The 19,255-nt window shown below is 46.9% G+C and overlaps 1 protein-coding gene across 8 annotated transcripts in view; it reads right to left on the reverse strand.

Annotated features, from left to right (window-relative positions):
• The window catches only part of psd3l (pleckstrin and Sec7 domain containing 3, like), a 152,220-nt gene that overhangs the window by 68,004 nt on the left and 64,961 nt on the right, over window positions 1-19,255 (reverse strand). For 6 of the 8 annotated variants that reach the window (XM_014144518.3, XM_014144552.3, XM_014144536.3 and 3 more), the window contains one exon: window positions 6,572-6,766. In XM_014144518.3, coding sequence (XP_013999993.3) covers window positions 6,572-6,766 — 195 coding nt within the window. The remainder of the gene's footprint in view (window positions 1-6,571; window positions 6,767-19,255) is intronic. The other 2 variants (XM_014144526.3, XM_014144581.3) reach the window with 1 other exon arrangement.

Raw genomic sequence — 19,255 nt, forward strand, 5'->3', positions numbered from 1 at the left:
ATGAGGATTCAAAACTCCCCACACACTCCCCTGAAAGGGTCAAGGATCTCAGGCTCTTACTGGCTTGTATAGAGCGCATCACTTCCATACCTAAAACACAGCAGGCCTTGACTTCTACACGGCGTTATTGTTATTTTGAAGGGAAAAATACACTTGCGTTTCTATGAACGCCCAGAGAAAAAAACCCTGTTCCAGTTTCAAATCAACAAATGATGTACTGTAGAGGACAAGTACGACTCCACTTTCTTCTAGCTCCATCTGGGGTTTAATCTGGGGTTTTACCTGGGGTTAGGGCTTTATCGGCTTGGCCCTAATTTATGTGCTCTGACACCTGGAGTTGCATGGCAAATAGTCCAGGATCAAAGGACAATGCCCAAGGACTAGCCAAAATGCATACCTGTTAAAGTATTCAGTGGACTGAATATTGTGACAGAATAATGCCATAGTATCCATGTATGGTATCTATCTGAAAAGTGTTTACTGAAGATAACTGTTGTTATGCATGGATGCATGATCTGTGGTAACTTGCATCTGTACAGGGTGAACTCTGATATACTATTACGCAAAGGGTTTTTTGTCTTCGCAGGAATTCTGTCTTGGTTTGGGTTGAAAGGTGACACCTTCAGATGTTATAAGCGGAATTAAACGCCTTTGTTCTCTCTTATCCTATACCCAGTCCACAGGGGAAGGTTGAATGATCAAATCTCTTTGTTCATACTTTGTCTTCCAAGTTCACCTCAGGATCTATGCCTAGAAGTATGCTTTGTAAATTAAGCTTTAAGTCTTGTATGTGAATTCATTCGTTGTACAAAGTTAATTAAATTTCTGCCTTTGATAGACAATTCTCAGACAAATTCTTACTAGTCAACATCAACTCATTGCCTAATGCTTGCTTGTATATTTTTATTATCTTTATTAAATCCGAAAAACATTCTAATAGGCTAATTACAAGTCGCATGTGAAGTATTTATAGTATCTTATATACACACACACACGCCAAATATTACTGGCCACTACAGCTTTATCTGGGAATAGTCAGAATAAAGGACAAAGCAATGTAGGAGTTGGTTTCCTTGGTGACACAGACCACTGTATTTGATCAGAAACTCTCCTTACAAATCAGTGTGTATCTGACAGCCAGTTCATTTTGGGGTTATTCCAATGAATAATAATCATTTGTAGAGCATATTCTCCACGCTCACTGCACAGAAGGTAGAAAACAGATATACATCTCAAAATATAACCTAATGCAAAAGACAGACTAAGCAATTAAACAAAAGTTAGCTGGAATAGGTCGTTCTTCAGTTGTTTTTAAATGAGGAAAATGAAGCGGCCTCCTTGACACACGTGCAGGATGAGTGTCTTAGAGCTGAGGGGGACACGTGCAGGATGAGTGTCTTAGAGCTGAGGGGGACACGTGCAGGATGAGTGTCTTAGAGCTGAGGGGGACACGTGCAGGATGAGTGTCTTAGAGCTGAGGGGGACACGTGCAGGATGAGTGTCTTAGAGCTGAGGGGGACACGTGCAGGATGAGTGTCTTAGAGCTGAGGGGGACACGTGCAGGATGAGTGTCTTAGAGCTGAGGGGGACACGTGCAGGATGAGTGTCTTAGAGCTGAGGGGGACACGTGCAGGATGAGTGTCTTAGAGCTGAGGGGGACACGTGCAGGATGAGTGTCTTAGAGCTGAGGGGGACACGTGCAGGATGAGTGTCTTAGAGCTGAGGGGGACACGTGCAGGATGAGTGTCTTAGAGCTGAGGGGGACACGTGCAGGATGAGTGTCTTAGAGCTGAGGGGGACACGTGCAGGATGAGTGTCGAAGAGCTGAGGGGGACACGTGCAGGATGAGTGTCGAAGAGCTGAGGGGGACACGTGCAGGATGAGTGTTGAAGAGCTGAGGGGGACATGTGAGAAGGCCTCGTCATCCATACTGCACAGATTTGCGGCTGGTGTTAGCAGGCTGTTTGACTCTGACTGGAGTGGGTGTACTGGGGAGTAGCTCTGCAGAATTTGGCATACGCATGTTGGTGCAATAGGTTTTATATAGAGCTCATAAAAGAACCCAAAGTCGCTGAGGATGGCAATTGACAAACGAAACAGCCCTAATACCATTTCATAACGTCTTACTAAAATATGCTATTAAGCCTAATTTCTTCTGCCCAATTTCCTAAGTGTAATTGAAATGATAATTGGTGGTGATTATCTAATTTGCCTCAATTCTCATCAGTTTGCCGTTTTGAAAAACTTTCCAATCCAAGCCTTCTGGCACAGCAGTCAAATTCCACAACAGAGCAGTCTGATGTTATTATGCTGCTCATATTCCACTAGCCTGGTCCCAGATCAGTTTTAATGACCTTAGGAGCTGGAATGACAAAATAAAAACAAAGATCGGGGCCCAGGATGCTATTCCACTGACTATTAGAGAGCAATCGTCTCCTTTTCTTTCTCCTGTCGATGATAGTAACAACCTAGCCAGCAACATTATTTTCACAGTTTTTTACATTTTCTTCATAGAACTTTTGTTGTTGGTTCTTAAAGCAGATCTTTGAGACGTGCGATTTTGTCTCTGAGCGTTGGGGCGTGGCAGGGAGTGAAGCAGGCCAAGCTGTGTGACGTCGGGGCTTCAGTTGCAGTATTTACTCAGGTCGAAAATGTTGCAGGGCTTGTGGCAGCACTGATCCAAGATGCCTCTCTTAACCATCATATCCATCTGGTACTCTTCTACCTCGTTCTCCTGGACCGATTTCGGCAAGAGGAACTCTGGAAGGAGATCCGAGTCTCTCTTTGGGCTGTAGATGAAGCCATTCTCTCCGCACACCAGACAGAGGGCATCCATCAGGTGAGTGCTGCACAGGTACTGGGGGGTTGAGGAGAGCAGCTTGGAACAAGAGGGCTATGGCGATGGTGGTGAAGCTCTGTAGGAAAGTAGCAGCAGAAATGCCAAAGGAAGAATGATTGAGGCAGAACAACCAGGTCCTCCCCCCATTTACACCCATGGAGCAGAAAGGAATTTGCTCTTTGCCAGTTTCTGTGGAAAAAGAGAAGTCACTATGTGATCAAATGGTAAGTGACGATCCAATTGTTCGTCTCATTAGGCATGTTTGTCTTTCTAAGTAAGGGTAGTGGTCCAAGCGGAGGGCTGGTGAATAGGGCGTAACTGACAGGATGAATGTCTCAGATGTCAAGAGGATTCAGGCATTGGTGGCCTATGCATGGCCCACCTTCTCTTGAATCAGCCATACTAAAGAGCACAGGATGTGTTTGTTTGAAGGTAGCTAGTGCGAGACAGCTGGTGGCTCCAAGAGTGTTCTGAGCAATGTTAAGGTACTTGGTACCTTTTAGAGGTGAAGATCCTTAGTAACCATATCCTTTTGAGGTATTAGTGGGATGGTCTATGTTGACACATTGCTCATTAGCTGACTCTCTGAAAATGTCAGATCTTTTTGTAATAACTTCTTCAACAACGCACTCCAAGTTGATGTCATGGTTAAACTGAGACAGCTATATGACATTGGGGCGGCCAGTAGCCTACCGCTTAGAGAGGTGAGAGAGCAACCGGAGGGCTGCCAGTTCCAATCCTGGGTCTGATGGGAAAATCTGTCAGGAAGTGAGCTGGCAAACAGAGGGTTGCTGGAATCAAATCCTAGATGCCATTGCCTGCCATTGTGCAAGTCACTGAGCCCCCCACAAAGTGGAAGTTAAATTTCGATTGGACCTTGTGATCTTAATCTTAAATTGCCATGAACAGCGAGATAAACCACTATAGTACTGATAAGTCAGTGTTACCTGAAAGTAACTTTATACTACACGGCCAAAAGTAAATGGACACGCCTTCAAATTAGTGGATTCGGCTATTTCAGCCACACCTGTTACTGACAGGTGTATAAAACTGAGCACACAGCCATTCAACGTGGCACCGTCTTAGAATGCCACTTTAACAAGTCAGTTCGTCATTTCTGCCCTGCTAGAGCTGCCCCAGTCAATTGTAAGTGCTGTTATTGTGAAGTGGAAACGTCTAAGAGCAACTACGGCTCAGCTGCAACGTGATAGGCCACACAAGCTCACAAAATGGGACTGCCCAGTGCTGAAGCACATAAAAATTGTCTGTCCTCAGATGCAACACGCACTACCGAGTTCCTAACTGCCTCTGGAAGCAACGTGAGCACAAGCACCGTTTGTCGGCAGCTCCATGAAATGGGTTTCCATGGCCGAGCAGCCGCACACAAGCCTAAGATCACCATGTGCAATGCAAAGCGTTGGCTGGAGTGGTGTAAAGCTCGCCGCCATTGGACTCTGGAGCAGGGGAAATGCGTTCTCTGGTGTGATGAATCACGCTTCACCATCTGGCAGTCCGACGGACGAATCTGGGTTTGGCGGATGCCAGGAGAACGCTACCTGCCCCAATGCATAGAGCCAACTGTAAAGTTTGGTGGAGGAGTAATAATGGTCTGGGGCTGTTTTTCATGGTTCGGGCTAGGCCACTTAGCGTTCAGATTTCCCTTCCCTGGAACTACGGCATACAATGCCATTGTAGAAGATTCTGTGCTTCCAACTTTGTGGCAACAGTTTAGGGAACTCCCTTTCCTGTTTCAGCATGACAATGCCCCTGTGCAAAAAGCAAGGTCCATATAGAAATGGTTTGTCGAGATCGGTGTGGAAGAACTTGACTGGCCTGCACAGAGCCCATCGAACACCTTTCGGATGAAATGGGACGCCGACTGCGAGCCAGGCCTAATCACCCAACATCAGTGCCCAAACTCACTAATGCTTCTGTAGCTGAATGTAAGCAAGTCCACATAGCAATGTTCCAACATCTAGTGGAAAGCCTTCCCAGAAGAGTGGAGGCTGTTATAGCAGCTAAGGGGAACCAACTCCATGTTAAAGCCTTAACAGAAGAGTGGAGGCTGTTATAGCAGCTAAGGGGGACCAACTCCATGTTAAAGCCTTAACAGAAGAGTGGAGGCTGTTATAGCAGCTAAGGGGGACCAACTCCATGTTAAAGCCTTCCCAGAAGAGTGGAGGCTGTTATAGCAGCTAAGGGGGACCAACTCCATGTTAAAGCCTTCCCAGAAGAGTGGAGGCTGTTATAGCAGCTAAGGGGGACCAACTCCATATTAAAGCCTTAACAGAAGAGTGGAGGCTGTTATAGCAGCTAAGGGGGACCAACTCCATGTTAAAGCCTTCCCAGAAGAGTGGAGGCTGTTATAGCAGCTAAGGGGGACCAACTCCATATTAAAGCCTCTGATTTTGCAACGTAGTGCATCTTTAAGCATCTCACATCTGGTGAGGTCAGTAGCGAGTCATGTAGTAGAATCTAATCCTTGAGACAGGACAAGTATATCCTATTTCTTTGTAGTGCTCGTCACCACACACACATCAACCGTGGTGCAGCCTAGACACAAAATAATCATTTATAGAATGTGGTATGTAACCAATACTACTGAGGGGTCAAATTTTGGGGCATTTTGAAGTGTTTCTCTGACAGGCCTGTGAGAGGTGTGTGTGTGTGTGTGTGTGTGTGTGTGTGTGTGTGTGTGTGTGTGTGTGTGTGTGTGTGTGTGTGTTGCGGTTATTGCAGGTGGAGGAGGTGCGCAGGAGGTGGTGCCATGTTCCTGGAGTGAGGGGGTGTATAAAAGGATTGGGGTCCTAGAGGCAGAACAGCTGCACCCCAGGGCAATGTTCAGGCCTGGCAGGGAAGCAGACCCGCAGCATTAGGAAATTGGATGAGTCGCTAGAACCAAAAGAAATCCTGACCAAAGCTACATTCCAAATGGCACCCTATGCCCTATTTAGTCCACTCCTTTTGACCAAAGCCCATAGAGCTAGTGTCAAAAGGAGTGCACTAAATAAGGAGGCATTGGGGACGCAACTAGAAAGTGATGAGACGACAAATGTGTAAATTGAGTAAACACAAAGACCAAGCCTGTTATGGCGGCTGTTTAGCCAGGTCTGTTTTTGATGCCAGCATGCAAATAAAATACTGGATTTTTGCATGTGTGGGATTTCTAGGGTTGGGAGATCTTGTTTGTTGACCTTTCATTGACCCATCACAAATGGAAAGAAATTCATAACCATCCGCACCACAACATTTTCAGCAAAGAGCAGTAATTTCCCTGTCAAAAACTGTGTTTTAGTTTAGCAGTGGTATTACGCTGGTAAACAAACAAACAAAAGCCAGCTAACTTTGTAGCCATAGATTGTGCACCTTCCATTGTTTAGCTAAGTAGCTATCTGGTTGATGGTTTTCCTTATGTAAGCAGAACAGATGAAAGCAATATTCACCTCTACAAATGCTGTTTACATTGATATCCATACTGAATAAAGCAGTTAAGGGGCCTCGTGGGCCTTACATTTTTTCACTTGATTTAAAGGGGAAATTCACCTTAAGATGTTTTACGCAACTAACTTAAAGTTGAACTTTAAGAGAAAAGGGCGAAATTAACTGAAGGTGTTTTATGCAAACAGGTGCTTGGCCACAGAATCTGAGAAGGAGTGGAAGAGACCTGGGGTAGGTAACTACAGTAGAGGACATGAAGGAGACCTGGGGTAGATAACAGTATGACCCACTCACTTCTTGCCCAGGTGCTTGGCCACGTCGGAGCGGCGAAAGCCCTCCAGGTGGTAGAGGCGTCGTGCGAGGCGCTGGGCCCCCTCTTGGTCTCCTCGGTTTCCATTGAGCAGTGTGTCCGTGCTGTCCTTCAGCCGCTCCGTGCTGCCCATTTCTGAGTCCCAGTCCGACAGCGCTGTCTTCAGCCCTGCATCACTACTGGGAGAGAAGGATGGGAGAGATGAGGAGAAATATAAAGCGAGCAAGAGGGAGAGTGAAAGAGAGATGTTTATCAGGGCACAATAACCAAGCCCACACATTACCTCAAACACAAATAACCCTGGTCAAACCTGTCGCCTACAAGTCAACACACATCTAGAACGTCGAGCCCACCTTGAAGGGCTTGCAATGGGGATCACACACTGAAAAGCGTGGTCCCAGAAACCTAGAGATTAATCATGTCAAACTAGGTCTGTATTCATTCAGTCATGGAAAAACTAAAACATGCATTTCTAAAAATGGACAAGTTCAGGTTTGTCCCTCCCCGTTTCAGCCTGTTAGATTCCGTGTGAATACACCCCAGGACAGACTGCAACGTCACACATCTGGTGACCAGACATCTTGAGGTTTTACTGTGTGAATACACCCCAGGACAGACTGCAACGTCACACATCTGGTGACCAGACATCTTGAGGTTTTACTGTGTGAATACACCCCAGGACAGACTGCAACGTCACACATCTGGTGACCAGACATCTTTAGGTTTTACTGTGTGAATACACCCCAGGACAGACTGCAACGTCACACATCTGGTGACCAGACATCTTTAGGTTTTACTGTGTGAATACACCCCAGGACAGGCTGCAACGTCACACATCTGGTGACCAGACATCTTTAGGTTTTACTGTGTGAATACACCCCAGGACAGGCTGCAACGTCACACATCTGGTGACCAGACATCTTTAGGTTTTACTGTGTGAATACACCCCAGGACAGACTGCAACGTCACACATCTGGTGACCAGACATCTTTAGGTTTTACTGTGTGAATACACCCCAGGACAGACTGCAACGTCACACATCTGGTGACCAGACATCTTTAGGTTTTACTGTGTGAATACACCCCAGGACAGGCTGCAACGTCACACATCTGGTGACCAGACATCTTGAGGTTTTACTGTGTGAATACACCCCAGGACAGGCTGCAACGTCACACATCTGGTGACCAGACATCTTTAGGTTTTACTGTGTGAATACACCCCAGGACAGACTGCAACGTCACACATCTGGTGACCAGACATCTTTAGGTTTTACTGATGGCTAGTGAAAGACCTATCCCACCTATCTATTTTACAACAGAAAAAGTAATGCATGTGTTAATGTCGACTCGTCACCATCTCATTGTGTGAACTTTAAATTGATGTGGCTGGTGCTTTTCAATCCAGTTCTGTGCTTTTAAATCCAGTTCTGTGATTTTCAACCCAGTTCTGTGATTTTCAACCCAGTTCTGTGATTTTCTTCTACCTGACAGTCATTTGAAAACGTTTCAATTAAACTCCTTGAAGAGACATCAGATTGCAGTGACAGTGGAGCCTGGGAGTCAAGTGGTATTTAGTAGTTACCCTTTCATTCCTGACAATGTCATGTCAATTGCTTTTACCTGCTAGGAAGATACTGGCTGCACATTAAGTTCATGCTGATCGGTGAAGACAGACAGTGATGGTGGCAGTATTAGCACTGGGATCACCTTCTCATTGACTCAACATTAGAAGTGACGCGAAGTACAAATAGTGTACTTCCTACACACTGCAAGGCTAAATAGAGCAGTTTGTCTTTCAAACGAGGCCAGCCTGTCAATTAACAACAATTTCTTATTTATAATGACGACCTGTACGTAGACTAAGAAAGGAATCCATCTTACATCTAACCAGACAGTCCAACATTTAAAAAAAAGACTAAATAAAATCACCATGAGCGGAGATCAGGGGGAAAAATCCTCAAACTAGACAGACATACCATCAGTGAGTTGAGATGATGTAATGGGGTCTATGCAGTATGCAGCATATAAACCCAGTACTGGATCAGAGGAGCAGGTTCTGCTGCCTCACAGAACACAGTGGATCCACTCACAACACAGATAGAGAGGAGAAGGAATGACAAGGACCAGCTAGAACCAGCCATTAGGGAGTTCTCGCACAGGGCCGGCCCCGATGAGAGGCAGTGTCAGTAGCAATTAGGCTGTAACATCCAGGGTGTGTGCTGCTCGGTCCATTTCTCTCCAGCAAGGCTGGCACAGCGGGCGGGTGGCGTGATGAACCATGATGAGTGGCAAGCCATTTGATGTTGCACAAGGACAACCGCTAAATAAAAACCTAATTTGAACAAAACTGTAGAGTTGAGAAACAACTTGAGTTCCTAACTTCTGTGCAAATGTTGGCCTACTGTAAGTTGGTTCATTGGTAGTAACAATTAATTGCATCACTCTCAGGCGTAAAATCCTACTGTCATTGGAGCGCAATATCCAATAATGGAGTTGAAAGGTCAGCTGATACGAAAGGTCTATTTCTATCAGACATACTGCACCAGACAACTGCAATACTAATGTGCTTAATAAGTGTGGAAAACATGGAGCAATACCACATGACTGTGCTTATAAATGAAAACAATACAGCCAGTCAAGAGATGGTGGGCTTTTTCAACACTGTACTGGGTAAAAAAGAAAAACCAATAGTTTATACTGCACTGCCACCTGTTGATTGTACAAGCACACAGCAGTACAATAGACTTCATTTCTACTACAGAGAGCTCTGTAATATCCAAACATAAAAACAATGTACTACTATTGCAATTAAACCAGTGAAAAAAGGGACGTGTGGAAGACAGAGCGAAACAAGTCAAACTAAACGGCCCTGTTCATCCAGAGGCGCATTCAGTAGAGAACAATTTGGAACAGCATGTGAAATAGGTTCATGATATATAAGGTATCATATGCCAGCTCTATTCAGGACATTTAGAAATGTAACTATCTGCAACATTTGCATACTGAACGTGGCCCTGAACATCAGGCAGGACTAGAGAAGGCCACTGTGACAGCGTTTCCCATTTGCATCCCATTTCCCTACGTCAACATGCCTGTGTTTAATCCTGTCATTTTACTACAACCCACTGCTCTAAAAACAAACCAAAAAAACTGGGTTAATACACCGTCTTGTGCTGTGTGTGTGTCTGCGTTTTTAATTTAGCAACAGTAAATGTATCCTACCCATTACCACCTGGATGGATGGATGGCACGCACACATCCTACCTATTACCACCTGGATGGATGGATGGCACGCACACATCCTACCTATTACCACCTGGATGGATGGATGGCACGCACACATCCTACCTATTACCACCTGGATGGATGGCACGCACACATCCAACCTATTACCACCTGGATGGATGGCACGCACACATCCAACCTATTACCACCTGGATGGATGGCACGCACACATCCAACCTATTACCACCTGGATGGATGGCACGCACACATCCTACCTATTACCACCTGGATGGATGGATGGCACGCACACATCCTACCTATTACCACCTGGATGGATGGATGGCACGCACACATCCAACCTATTACCACCTGGATGGATGGATGGCACACACGCATCCAACCTATTACCACCTGGATGGATGGATGGCACGCACACATCCTACCTATTACCACCTGGATGGATGGATGGCACACACACATCCAACCTATTACCACCTGGATGGATGGATGGCACGCACGCATCCAACCTATTACCACCTGGATGGATGGATGGCACGCACACATCCAACCTATTACCACCTGGATGGATGGATGGATGGCACGCATCATACCTATTACCACCTGGATGGATGGATGGCACGCACGCATCCAACCTATTACCACCTGGATGGATGGATGGCACGCACGCATCCAACCTATTACCACCTGGATGGATGGATGGCACGCACGCATCCAACCTATTACCACCTGGATGGATGGATGGCACGCACGCATCCAACCTATTACCACCTGGATGGATGGATGGCACGCACGCATCCAACCTATTACCACCTGGATGGATGGATGGCACGCACACATCCTACCCATTACCAACTGGATGGCACGCACACATCCAACCCATTACCAACTGGATGGATGGATGGCACGCATCATACCTATTACCACCTGGATGGATGGATGGATGGCACGCATCATACCTATTACCACCTGGATGGATGGATGGCACGCACGCATCCAACCTATTACCACCTGGATGGATGGACGGCACGCACGCATCCAACCTATTACCACCTGGATGGATGGATGGCACGCACGCATCCAACCTATTACCACCTGGATGGATGGATGGCACGCACGCATCCAACCTATTACCACCTGGATGGATGGATGGCACGCACGCATCCAACCTATTACCACCTGGATGGATGGATGGCACGCACACATCCTACCTATTACCACCTGGATGGCACGCACACATCCAACCTATTACCACCTGGATGGATGGATGGCACGCATCCAACCTATTACCACCTGGATGGATGGATGGCACGCATCATACCTATTACCACCTGGATGGATGGATGGCACGCACACATCCAACCTATTACCACCTGGATGGATGGATGGCACGCACGCATCCAACCTATTACCACCTGGATGGATGGATGGCACGCACGCATCCTACCCATTACCACCTGGATGGCACACATACATCCTACCTATTACCACCTGGATGGATGGATGGCACGCACGCATCCTACCCATTACCACCTGGATGGCACGCACGCATCCTACCCATTACCACCTGGATGGATGGATGGCACGCACGCATCCTACCCATTACCACCTGGATGGATGGATGGCACGCACGCATCCTACCCATTACCACCTGGATGGCACGCACGCATCCTACCCATTACCACCTGGATGGATGGATGGCACGCACGCATCCTACCCATTACCACCTGGATGGATGGATGGCACGCACACATCCAACCCATTACCACCTGGATGGCACGCACACATCCAACCTATTACCACCTGGATGGCACGCACACATCCAACCCATTACCACCTGGATGGCACGCACGCATCCAACCCATTACCACCTGGATGGATGGCACGCACGCATCCAACCCATTACCACCTGGATGGATGGCACGCACGCATCCTACCCATTACCACCTGGATGGCACGCACGCATCCTACCCATTACCACCTGGATGGCACGCACGCATCCTACCCATTACCACCTGGATGGCACGCACGCATCCTACCCATTACCACCTGGATGGCACGCACGCATCCTACCCATTACCACCTGGATGGCACGCACGCATCCTACCCATTACCACCTGGATGGCACGCACGCACCCTACCCATTACCACCTGGATGGCACGCATCCTACCCATTACCACCTGGATGGCACGCACACATCCAACCTATTACCACCTGGATGGATGGATGGCACGCACGCATCCAACCTATTACCACCTGGATGGATGGATGGCACGCACGCATCCAACCTATTACCACCTGGATGGCACGCACACATACATCCTACCTATTACCACCTGGATGGATGGATGGCACGCACGCATCCAACCTATTACCACCTGGATGGCACGCACACATACATCCTACCTATTACCACCTGGATGGATGGATGGCACGCACGCATCCAACCTATTACCACCTGGATGGATGGATGGCGCGCACGCATCCAACCTATTACCACCTGGATGGCACGCACACATACATCCTACCCATTACCACCTGGATGGATGGATGGCACGCACGCATCCAACCTATTACCACCTGGATGGCACGCACACATCCTACCCATTACCACCTGGATGGCACGCACACATCCAACCTATTACCACCTGGATGGATGGATGGCACGCATCCTACCCATTACCACCTGGATGGATGGATGGCACGCATCATACCTATTACCACCTGGATGGATGGATGGCACGCATCATACCTATTACCACCTGGATGGATGGATGGCACGCATCCTTCCCATTACCACCTGGATGGATGGATGGCACGCATCCTTCCCATTACCACCTGGATGGATGGATGGCACGCATCATACCTATTACCACCTGGATGGATGGATGGCACGCATCCTACCTATTACCACCTGGATGGATGGATGGCACGCATCCTACCTATTACCACCTGGATGGATGGATGGATGGCACGCATCATACCTATTACCACCTGGATGGATGGATGGCACGCATCATACCTATTACCACCTGGATGGATGGATGGCACGCATCATACCTATTACCACCTGGATGGATGGAGCGCACGCATCATACCTATTACCACCTGGATGGATGGATGGCACGCATCATACCTATTACCACCTGGATGGATGGATGGCACGCATCATACCTATTACCACCTGGATGGATGGCACGCATCATACCTATTACCACCTGGATGGATGGCACGCATCATACCTATTACCACCTGGATGGAGCGCACGCATCATACCTATTACCACCTGGATGGATGGATGGCACGCATCATACCTATTACCACCTGGATGGATGGAGCGCACGCATCATACCTATTACCACCTGGATGGATGGATGGCACGCATCATACCTATTACCACCTGGATGGATGGATGGCACGCATCATACCTATTACCACCTGGATGCATGGCACGCATCCTACCTATTACCACCTGGATGGACGGCACGCATCATACCTATTACCACCTGGATGGATGGATGGCACGCATCATACCTATTACCACCTGGATGCATGGCACGCATCCTACCTATTACCACCTGGATGGATGGCACGCATCATACCTATTACCACCTGGATGGATGGCACGCATCATACCTATTACCACCTGGATGGATGGATGGCACGCATCATACCTATTACCACCTGGATGGATGGATGGCACGCATCATACCTATTACCACCTGGATGGATGGATGGCACGCATCATACCTATTACCACCTGGATGGATGGCAGGCACGCAGTAAGATGAGGCAGATGCTAAACAGGACTGTTTTGCTAGCACAGACTGGAATATGTTCTGGGATTCTTCATTTGGTATTGTGTACACAACATCAGTCACTGGCTTCATCAATAAGAGCATTGATGAAGTCGTCCCCAGTGACGTACATACAGTTGAAGTCTGAAATTTACATATACCTTCGCCAAATACATTTAAACTCATTTGTTCACAATTCCTGACATTTAATCCTAGTAAAAATTCCCTGTCTTGGGTCAGTTAGGATCACCACTTTATTTTAAGAATGTGAAATGTCAGAATAATAGGAGAAAAAAATGGATTTCAGCTTTAATTTCTTTCATCACATTCCCAGTGGGTCATAAGTTTACATACACTCAATTAGTATTGGGTAGCATTGCCTTTAAATTCTTTAACTTGAGTCAAACATTTTGGGTAGCCTTCCACAAGCTTCCCACAATAAGTTGGATGAATTTTGGCCAATTCCTCCTGACAGAGCTGCAGTAACTGAGTCAGGTTTGAAGGCCTCCTTTCTCTCACATGCTTTTTCAGTTCTGCCCACAAATTTTCTATAGGATTGAGGTCAGGGCTTTGTGATGGCCACTCCAATACCTTGACTTTGTTGTCCTTTGGAAGTATGCTTGTGGTCATTGTCCATTTGGAAGACCTATTTACGACCAAGCTTAAACATCCTGATTGATGTCTTGAGATGTTGCTTCAATATATCCACAATTTTCCTTCTCATGATGCAATCTATTTTGTGAAGTGCACCAGTCCCTCCTGCAGCAAAGCACCCCCACAACATGATGCTGCCACCCCTATGCTTCACGTTTGGGATGGTGTTCTTTGGCCTGTAAGCATCCCCATTTTTCCTCCAAACATAACGATGGTCATTATGGCCAAACAGTTCTATTTTTGTTTCATCAGACCAGAGGACATTTCTCCAAAAACTACTATCTTTGTCCCCATGTGCAGTTGCAAACTGTAGTCTGGCTTTTTTATGGCCGTTTTGGAGCAGTGGCTTCTTCCTTGCTGTGCAGCCTTTCAGGTTATGTCAATATAGGACTTGTTTTACTGAGGATATAGATACTTTTGTACCCGTTTCCTCCAGCATCTTCACAAGGTCCTTGTTGTTCTGGGATAGATTTGCACCAAAGTACGTTCATCGCTAGGAGACAGTACGCGTCTCCTTCCTGAGCGGTATGACGGCTGCGAGGTCCCATGATGTTTATACTTGCGAACGTGGTACCTTCAGGTGTTCGGAAATTGCTCCCAAGGATAAACCAGACTTGGAGGTCTACAATTTTTTTCTCCTGAGGTCTTGGCTGATTTCTTTTGATTTTCCCATGATGTCAAGCAAGGAGGCACCGAGTTTGAAGGTAGGTGTTGAAATACATCCACAGGTACACCTCCAATTGACTCAAATGATGTCAATTAGCCTATCAGAAGCTTCTAAAGCCATGACATCATTTTCTGGAATTTCAGGCTGTTTAAAGGCAAAGTCAACTTAGTGTATGTAAACTTCTGACCCACTGGAATTGTGATACAGTGAATTATAAGTGAAATAATCTGTCTGTAAACAATTGTTGGAAAAATTACTTGTGTCATGAACAAAGTAGATGTCCTAACAGACTTGCCAAAACTATAGTTTGTTAACAATACATTTGTGGAGTGTTTGAAAAACGAGTTTCAATGACTCCAAACTAAGTGTTTGTAAACTTCGACTTCAACTGTACCCCAACCTGAATCCATGGATTACAGGCAACATTCGCACTGAGCTAAAGGGTAGAGCTGCCGCTTTCAAGGAGTGGGAATCTAACCCGGAAGCTTGTAAGAAATCCTGCTATGCCCTCCGACGAACCATCAAACAGGCAAAGCGTCAATACAGGACGAGAATCGAATCATACTACACCAGCTCCGCTCGTCGGATGTGGCAGGGCTTGCAAACTATTAGACCACAAAAGGGAACCACAGCCAAGAGCTGCCCAATTACACAAGCTTACCAGATGAGCTAAATAACTTCGATGCTCACGCGAGGCAAGTAACACTGAAACATGCATGAAAGCATAAGCTGTTCTGGACGACTGTGTGATCACGCTCTCCACAGCCGATGTGAGCAAGACCTTTAAACAGGTCAACTTTCACAAGGCCGCAGGGCCAGATGGATTACCAGGATGTGTCCTCCGAGCATGCGCTGAACAACAGGCAAGTGTCTTCACTGACATTTTCAACCTCTCCCTGTCTGAGTCTGTAATACCAACATGTTTCAAGCAGACCACCATAGACCCTGTACCCAAGAACAGTAAGGTAACCTGCCTAAATGACTACCGACCCGTATCACTAACGTCTGTAGCCATGAAATGCTTTGAAATGCTGTTCATGGCTCACATCAACACCATTATCCCAGACACCATAGACCCACTCTATGACGATGCTCTCTCTATTGCACTCCATACTGCCTTTTCCGACCTGGACAAAAGGAACACCTATGTGAGAATGCTATTCATTGACTATAGCTCAGCGTTCAACACCGTAGCCCCCCTCAAAGCTCATCACTAAGCTAAGGACCCTGGGACTAAACACCTCCCTCTGCAACTGGATCTTGGAGTTCCTAATGGGCCGTCCCCAGGTGGTAAGGGTAGGTAACAACACATCCGCCACGCTGATCCTCAACACGGGGGCCCCTCAGGGGTGTGTGCTCAGTCCCCTCCTGTACTCCCTGTTCACTCATGACTGCACGGCCAGGCACAACTCCAACACCATCATTAAGTTTGCTGATGACAACAGTGGTAGGCTTGATCACCGACAACGATGAGACAGCCTGTAGGGAGGTCAGAGACCTAACCATGTGGTGCAAGGACAACAACAACCTCTCCCTCAATGTGATCAAGACAAAGGAGATGATTGTGGACAACAGGAAAAGGAGGACCGAGCACGCCCCATTCTCATCGGCGGGCTGTAGTGGAGCAGGTTGTGAGCTTCAAGTTCCTTGGTGTCCACATCACCAAACTAACATGGTCCAAGCACACCAAGACAGTCGTGAAGAGGGCACGACAAAACCTATTCCCCCTCAGGAGACTGAAAAAAATGTGGCATGGGTCCTCAGACCGTCAAAAGGTTTTACAGCTGCACCATCGAGAGCCTCCCGACGGGTTTCATCACTGCCTGGTATGGCAACTGCTCGGCCTCCGACCGCAAGGCACCACAGAGGGTAGTGCGTACGGCCCAGTACATCACCGGGGCCAAGCTTCCTGCCATCCAGGACCACTATACCAGGCTGTGTCAGAGGAAGGCCCTAGTCATAGACTGTTCTCTTTGCTACCGCACAGCAAGCGATACCGGAGCGTCAAGTCTAGGTCAAAGAGGCTTCTAAACAGCTTCTACCCCCAAGTCATAAGACTCCTGACCAGCTAATCAAATGGCTACCCAGACTATTTGCAATACACGGGAGGATCTTGTCAATGATCTCAAGGCAGCTGGGACCATAGTCACCAAGAAAACAAATTGGTAACACACTACGCCGTGTAGGACTGAAATCCTGCAGCGCCCGCAAGGTCTCCCTGCTCAAGAAAGCACATATACATGCCCGTCTGAAGTTTGCCAATGAACATCTGAATGATTCAGAGGACAACTGGGTGAAAGTGTTGTGGTCAGATGGGACCAAAATGGAGCTCTTTGATATCAACTCAACTCGCCGTGTTTGGAGGAGGAGGAATGCTGCCTATGACCCCAAGAACACCATCCCCACCGTCAAACATGGAGGTGGAAACATTATGCTGTGGGGGTGTTTTTCTGCTAAGGGGACAGGACAACTTAACCGCATCAAAGGGACGATGGACGGGGCCATGAACCGTCAAATCTTGGGTGAGAACCTCCTTCCCTCAGCCAGGGCATTGAAAATGGGTCGTGGATGGGTATTCCAACATGACCCAAAACACACGGCCAAGGCAACAAAGGAGTGGCTCAAGAAGAAGCACATTAAGGTCCTGGAGTGGCCTAGCCAGTCTCCAGACCTTTATCCCATAGAAAATCTGTGGAGGGAGCTGAAGGTTTGAGTTGCCAAACGTCAGCCTCGAAACCTTAATGACTTGGAGAAGATCTGCAAAGAGGAGTGGGACAAAATCCCTCCTGAGATGTGTGCAAACCTGGTGGCCAACTACAAGAAACGTCTGACCTCTGTGATTGCCAACAAGGGTTTTGCCACCAAGTACTAAGTCATGTTTTGCAGAGGGGTCAAATACTTATTTCCCTCATTAAAATGCAAATAATTTTATAACATGCGTTTTTCTGGACTTTTTTGTTGTTATTCTGTCTCTCACTGTTCAAATAAACCTACCATTAAAATTATAGACTGAATTTCTTTGTAATTGGGCAAACGTACAAAATCAGCAGGGGATTAAATACTTTCCCCCCCCCCCCCCCTCACTGTACATATTACCAACACCGGTGCCCCTGCACATTGACTCTGTACAGGCACTCCCTGTATATAGCCCCGCTATTGTTATTTACTGCTGCTCTTTAATCATTTGTTATTCTTATCTCTTGCTTTTTCTTAAACTGCATTGTTGGTTAAGGGCTTGTACGTAAGCATTTCACTGTAAGGTCCACAGCTGTTGTATTCGGCGCATGTGACATAAAATTTGACACGCACCATACCCACTACCACCTGGATGGATCACTTTTTCACAGCAGCCACAATAAGAGCAGGAAGATGTGATCCTGGGAGACTAAAAGGAGGAGCTTGGCCAGTGACCCTGGGAGACTACATTTTTACATTTTACATTTTAGTCATTTAGCAGACGCTCTTATCCAGAGCGACTTACAGTAGTGAATGCATACATTTCATAAAAAACATTTTTTCTTCCTGTACTGGCCCCCCGTGGGAATCGAACCCACAACCCTGGCGTTGCAAACACCATGCGTTGCAAACACCATGCTCTACCAACTGAGCTACAGGGAAGACTAAAAGGAGGAGCTTGGCCAGTGATCCTGGGAGACACTAAAAGGAGGAGCTTGGCCAGCGCCTTATATCATACTAATTTTGATGGATATTTTGTAAGCGCGAGATGTGTACTGGATCCGAACGACAGGCGTTCCACCCACAGCAGTGTTATACTTGGAAAGCTCTCTGGCAGAGCCAGAGGCCCCAGGGCTAAAGAGCTGGACGGATATATATGGGTTGCATCCCAAACGGAACCCTATATAGTGTACTGAGAAGTGGGGGGGAGGGATGTGGAGACACGCTCCACTTTGACACCATCCTCTGACTCATCCTCAAAACACACGTTGCTATGCATATTTTTTTTTTAATGCGAGGCAACAACTTCTATTGATCTGTGAAATGGTGCTAGGTTACAAGAAAAAAATACTGGGTATTTGAGTTCTTAGTGCCTTCAGAAAGTATTCATACCTCTTCATTAATTCCACATTGATGTTTTACAGCCTGAATTTAAAATTGATTAAATATATTTTTCCCCCCTCACCCCTCACCCATCCACACACACACAAACACAATGACAAAGTGAAAACATGTTTAGAAATTGTAGCTAATGTATTGAAAATGAAATCTCATCCATATATGTATTCAACCCTGAGCCAATAAATGTTAGAATCACCTTCGGCAGTGATTACAGCTATGAGTCTTTCTGA

This window comes from Salmo salar, chromosome 01, assembly GCF_965601325.2.
Source record: "Salmo salar chromosome 01, fSalSal1, whole genome shotgun sequence".
In the NCBI taxonomy this organism is placed as follows: domain Eukaryota; kingdom Metazoa; phylum Chordata; class Actinopteri; order Salmoniformes; family Salmonidae; genus Salmo; species Salmo salar.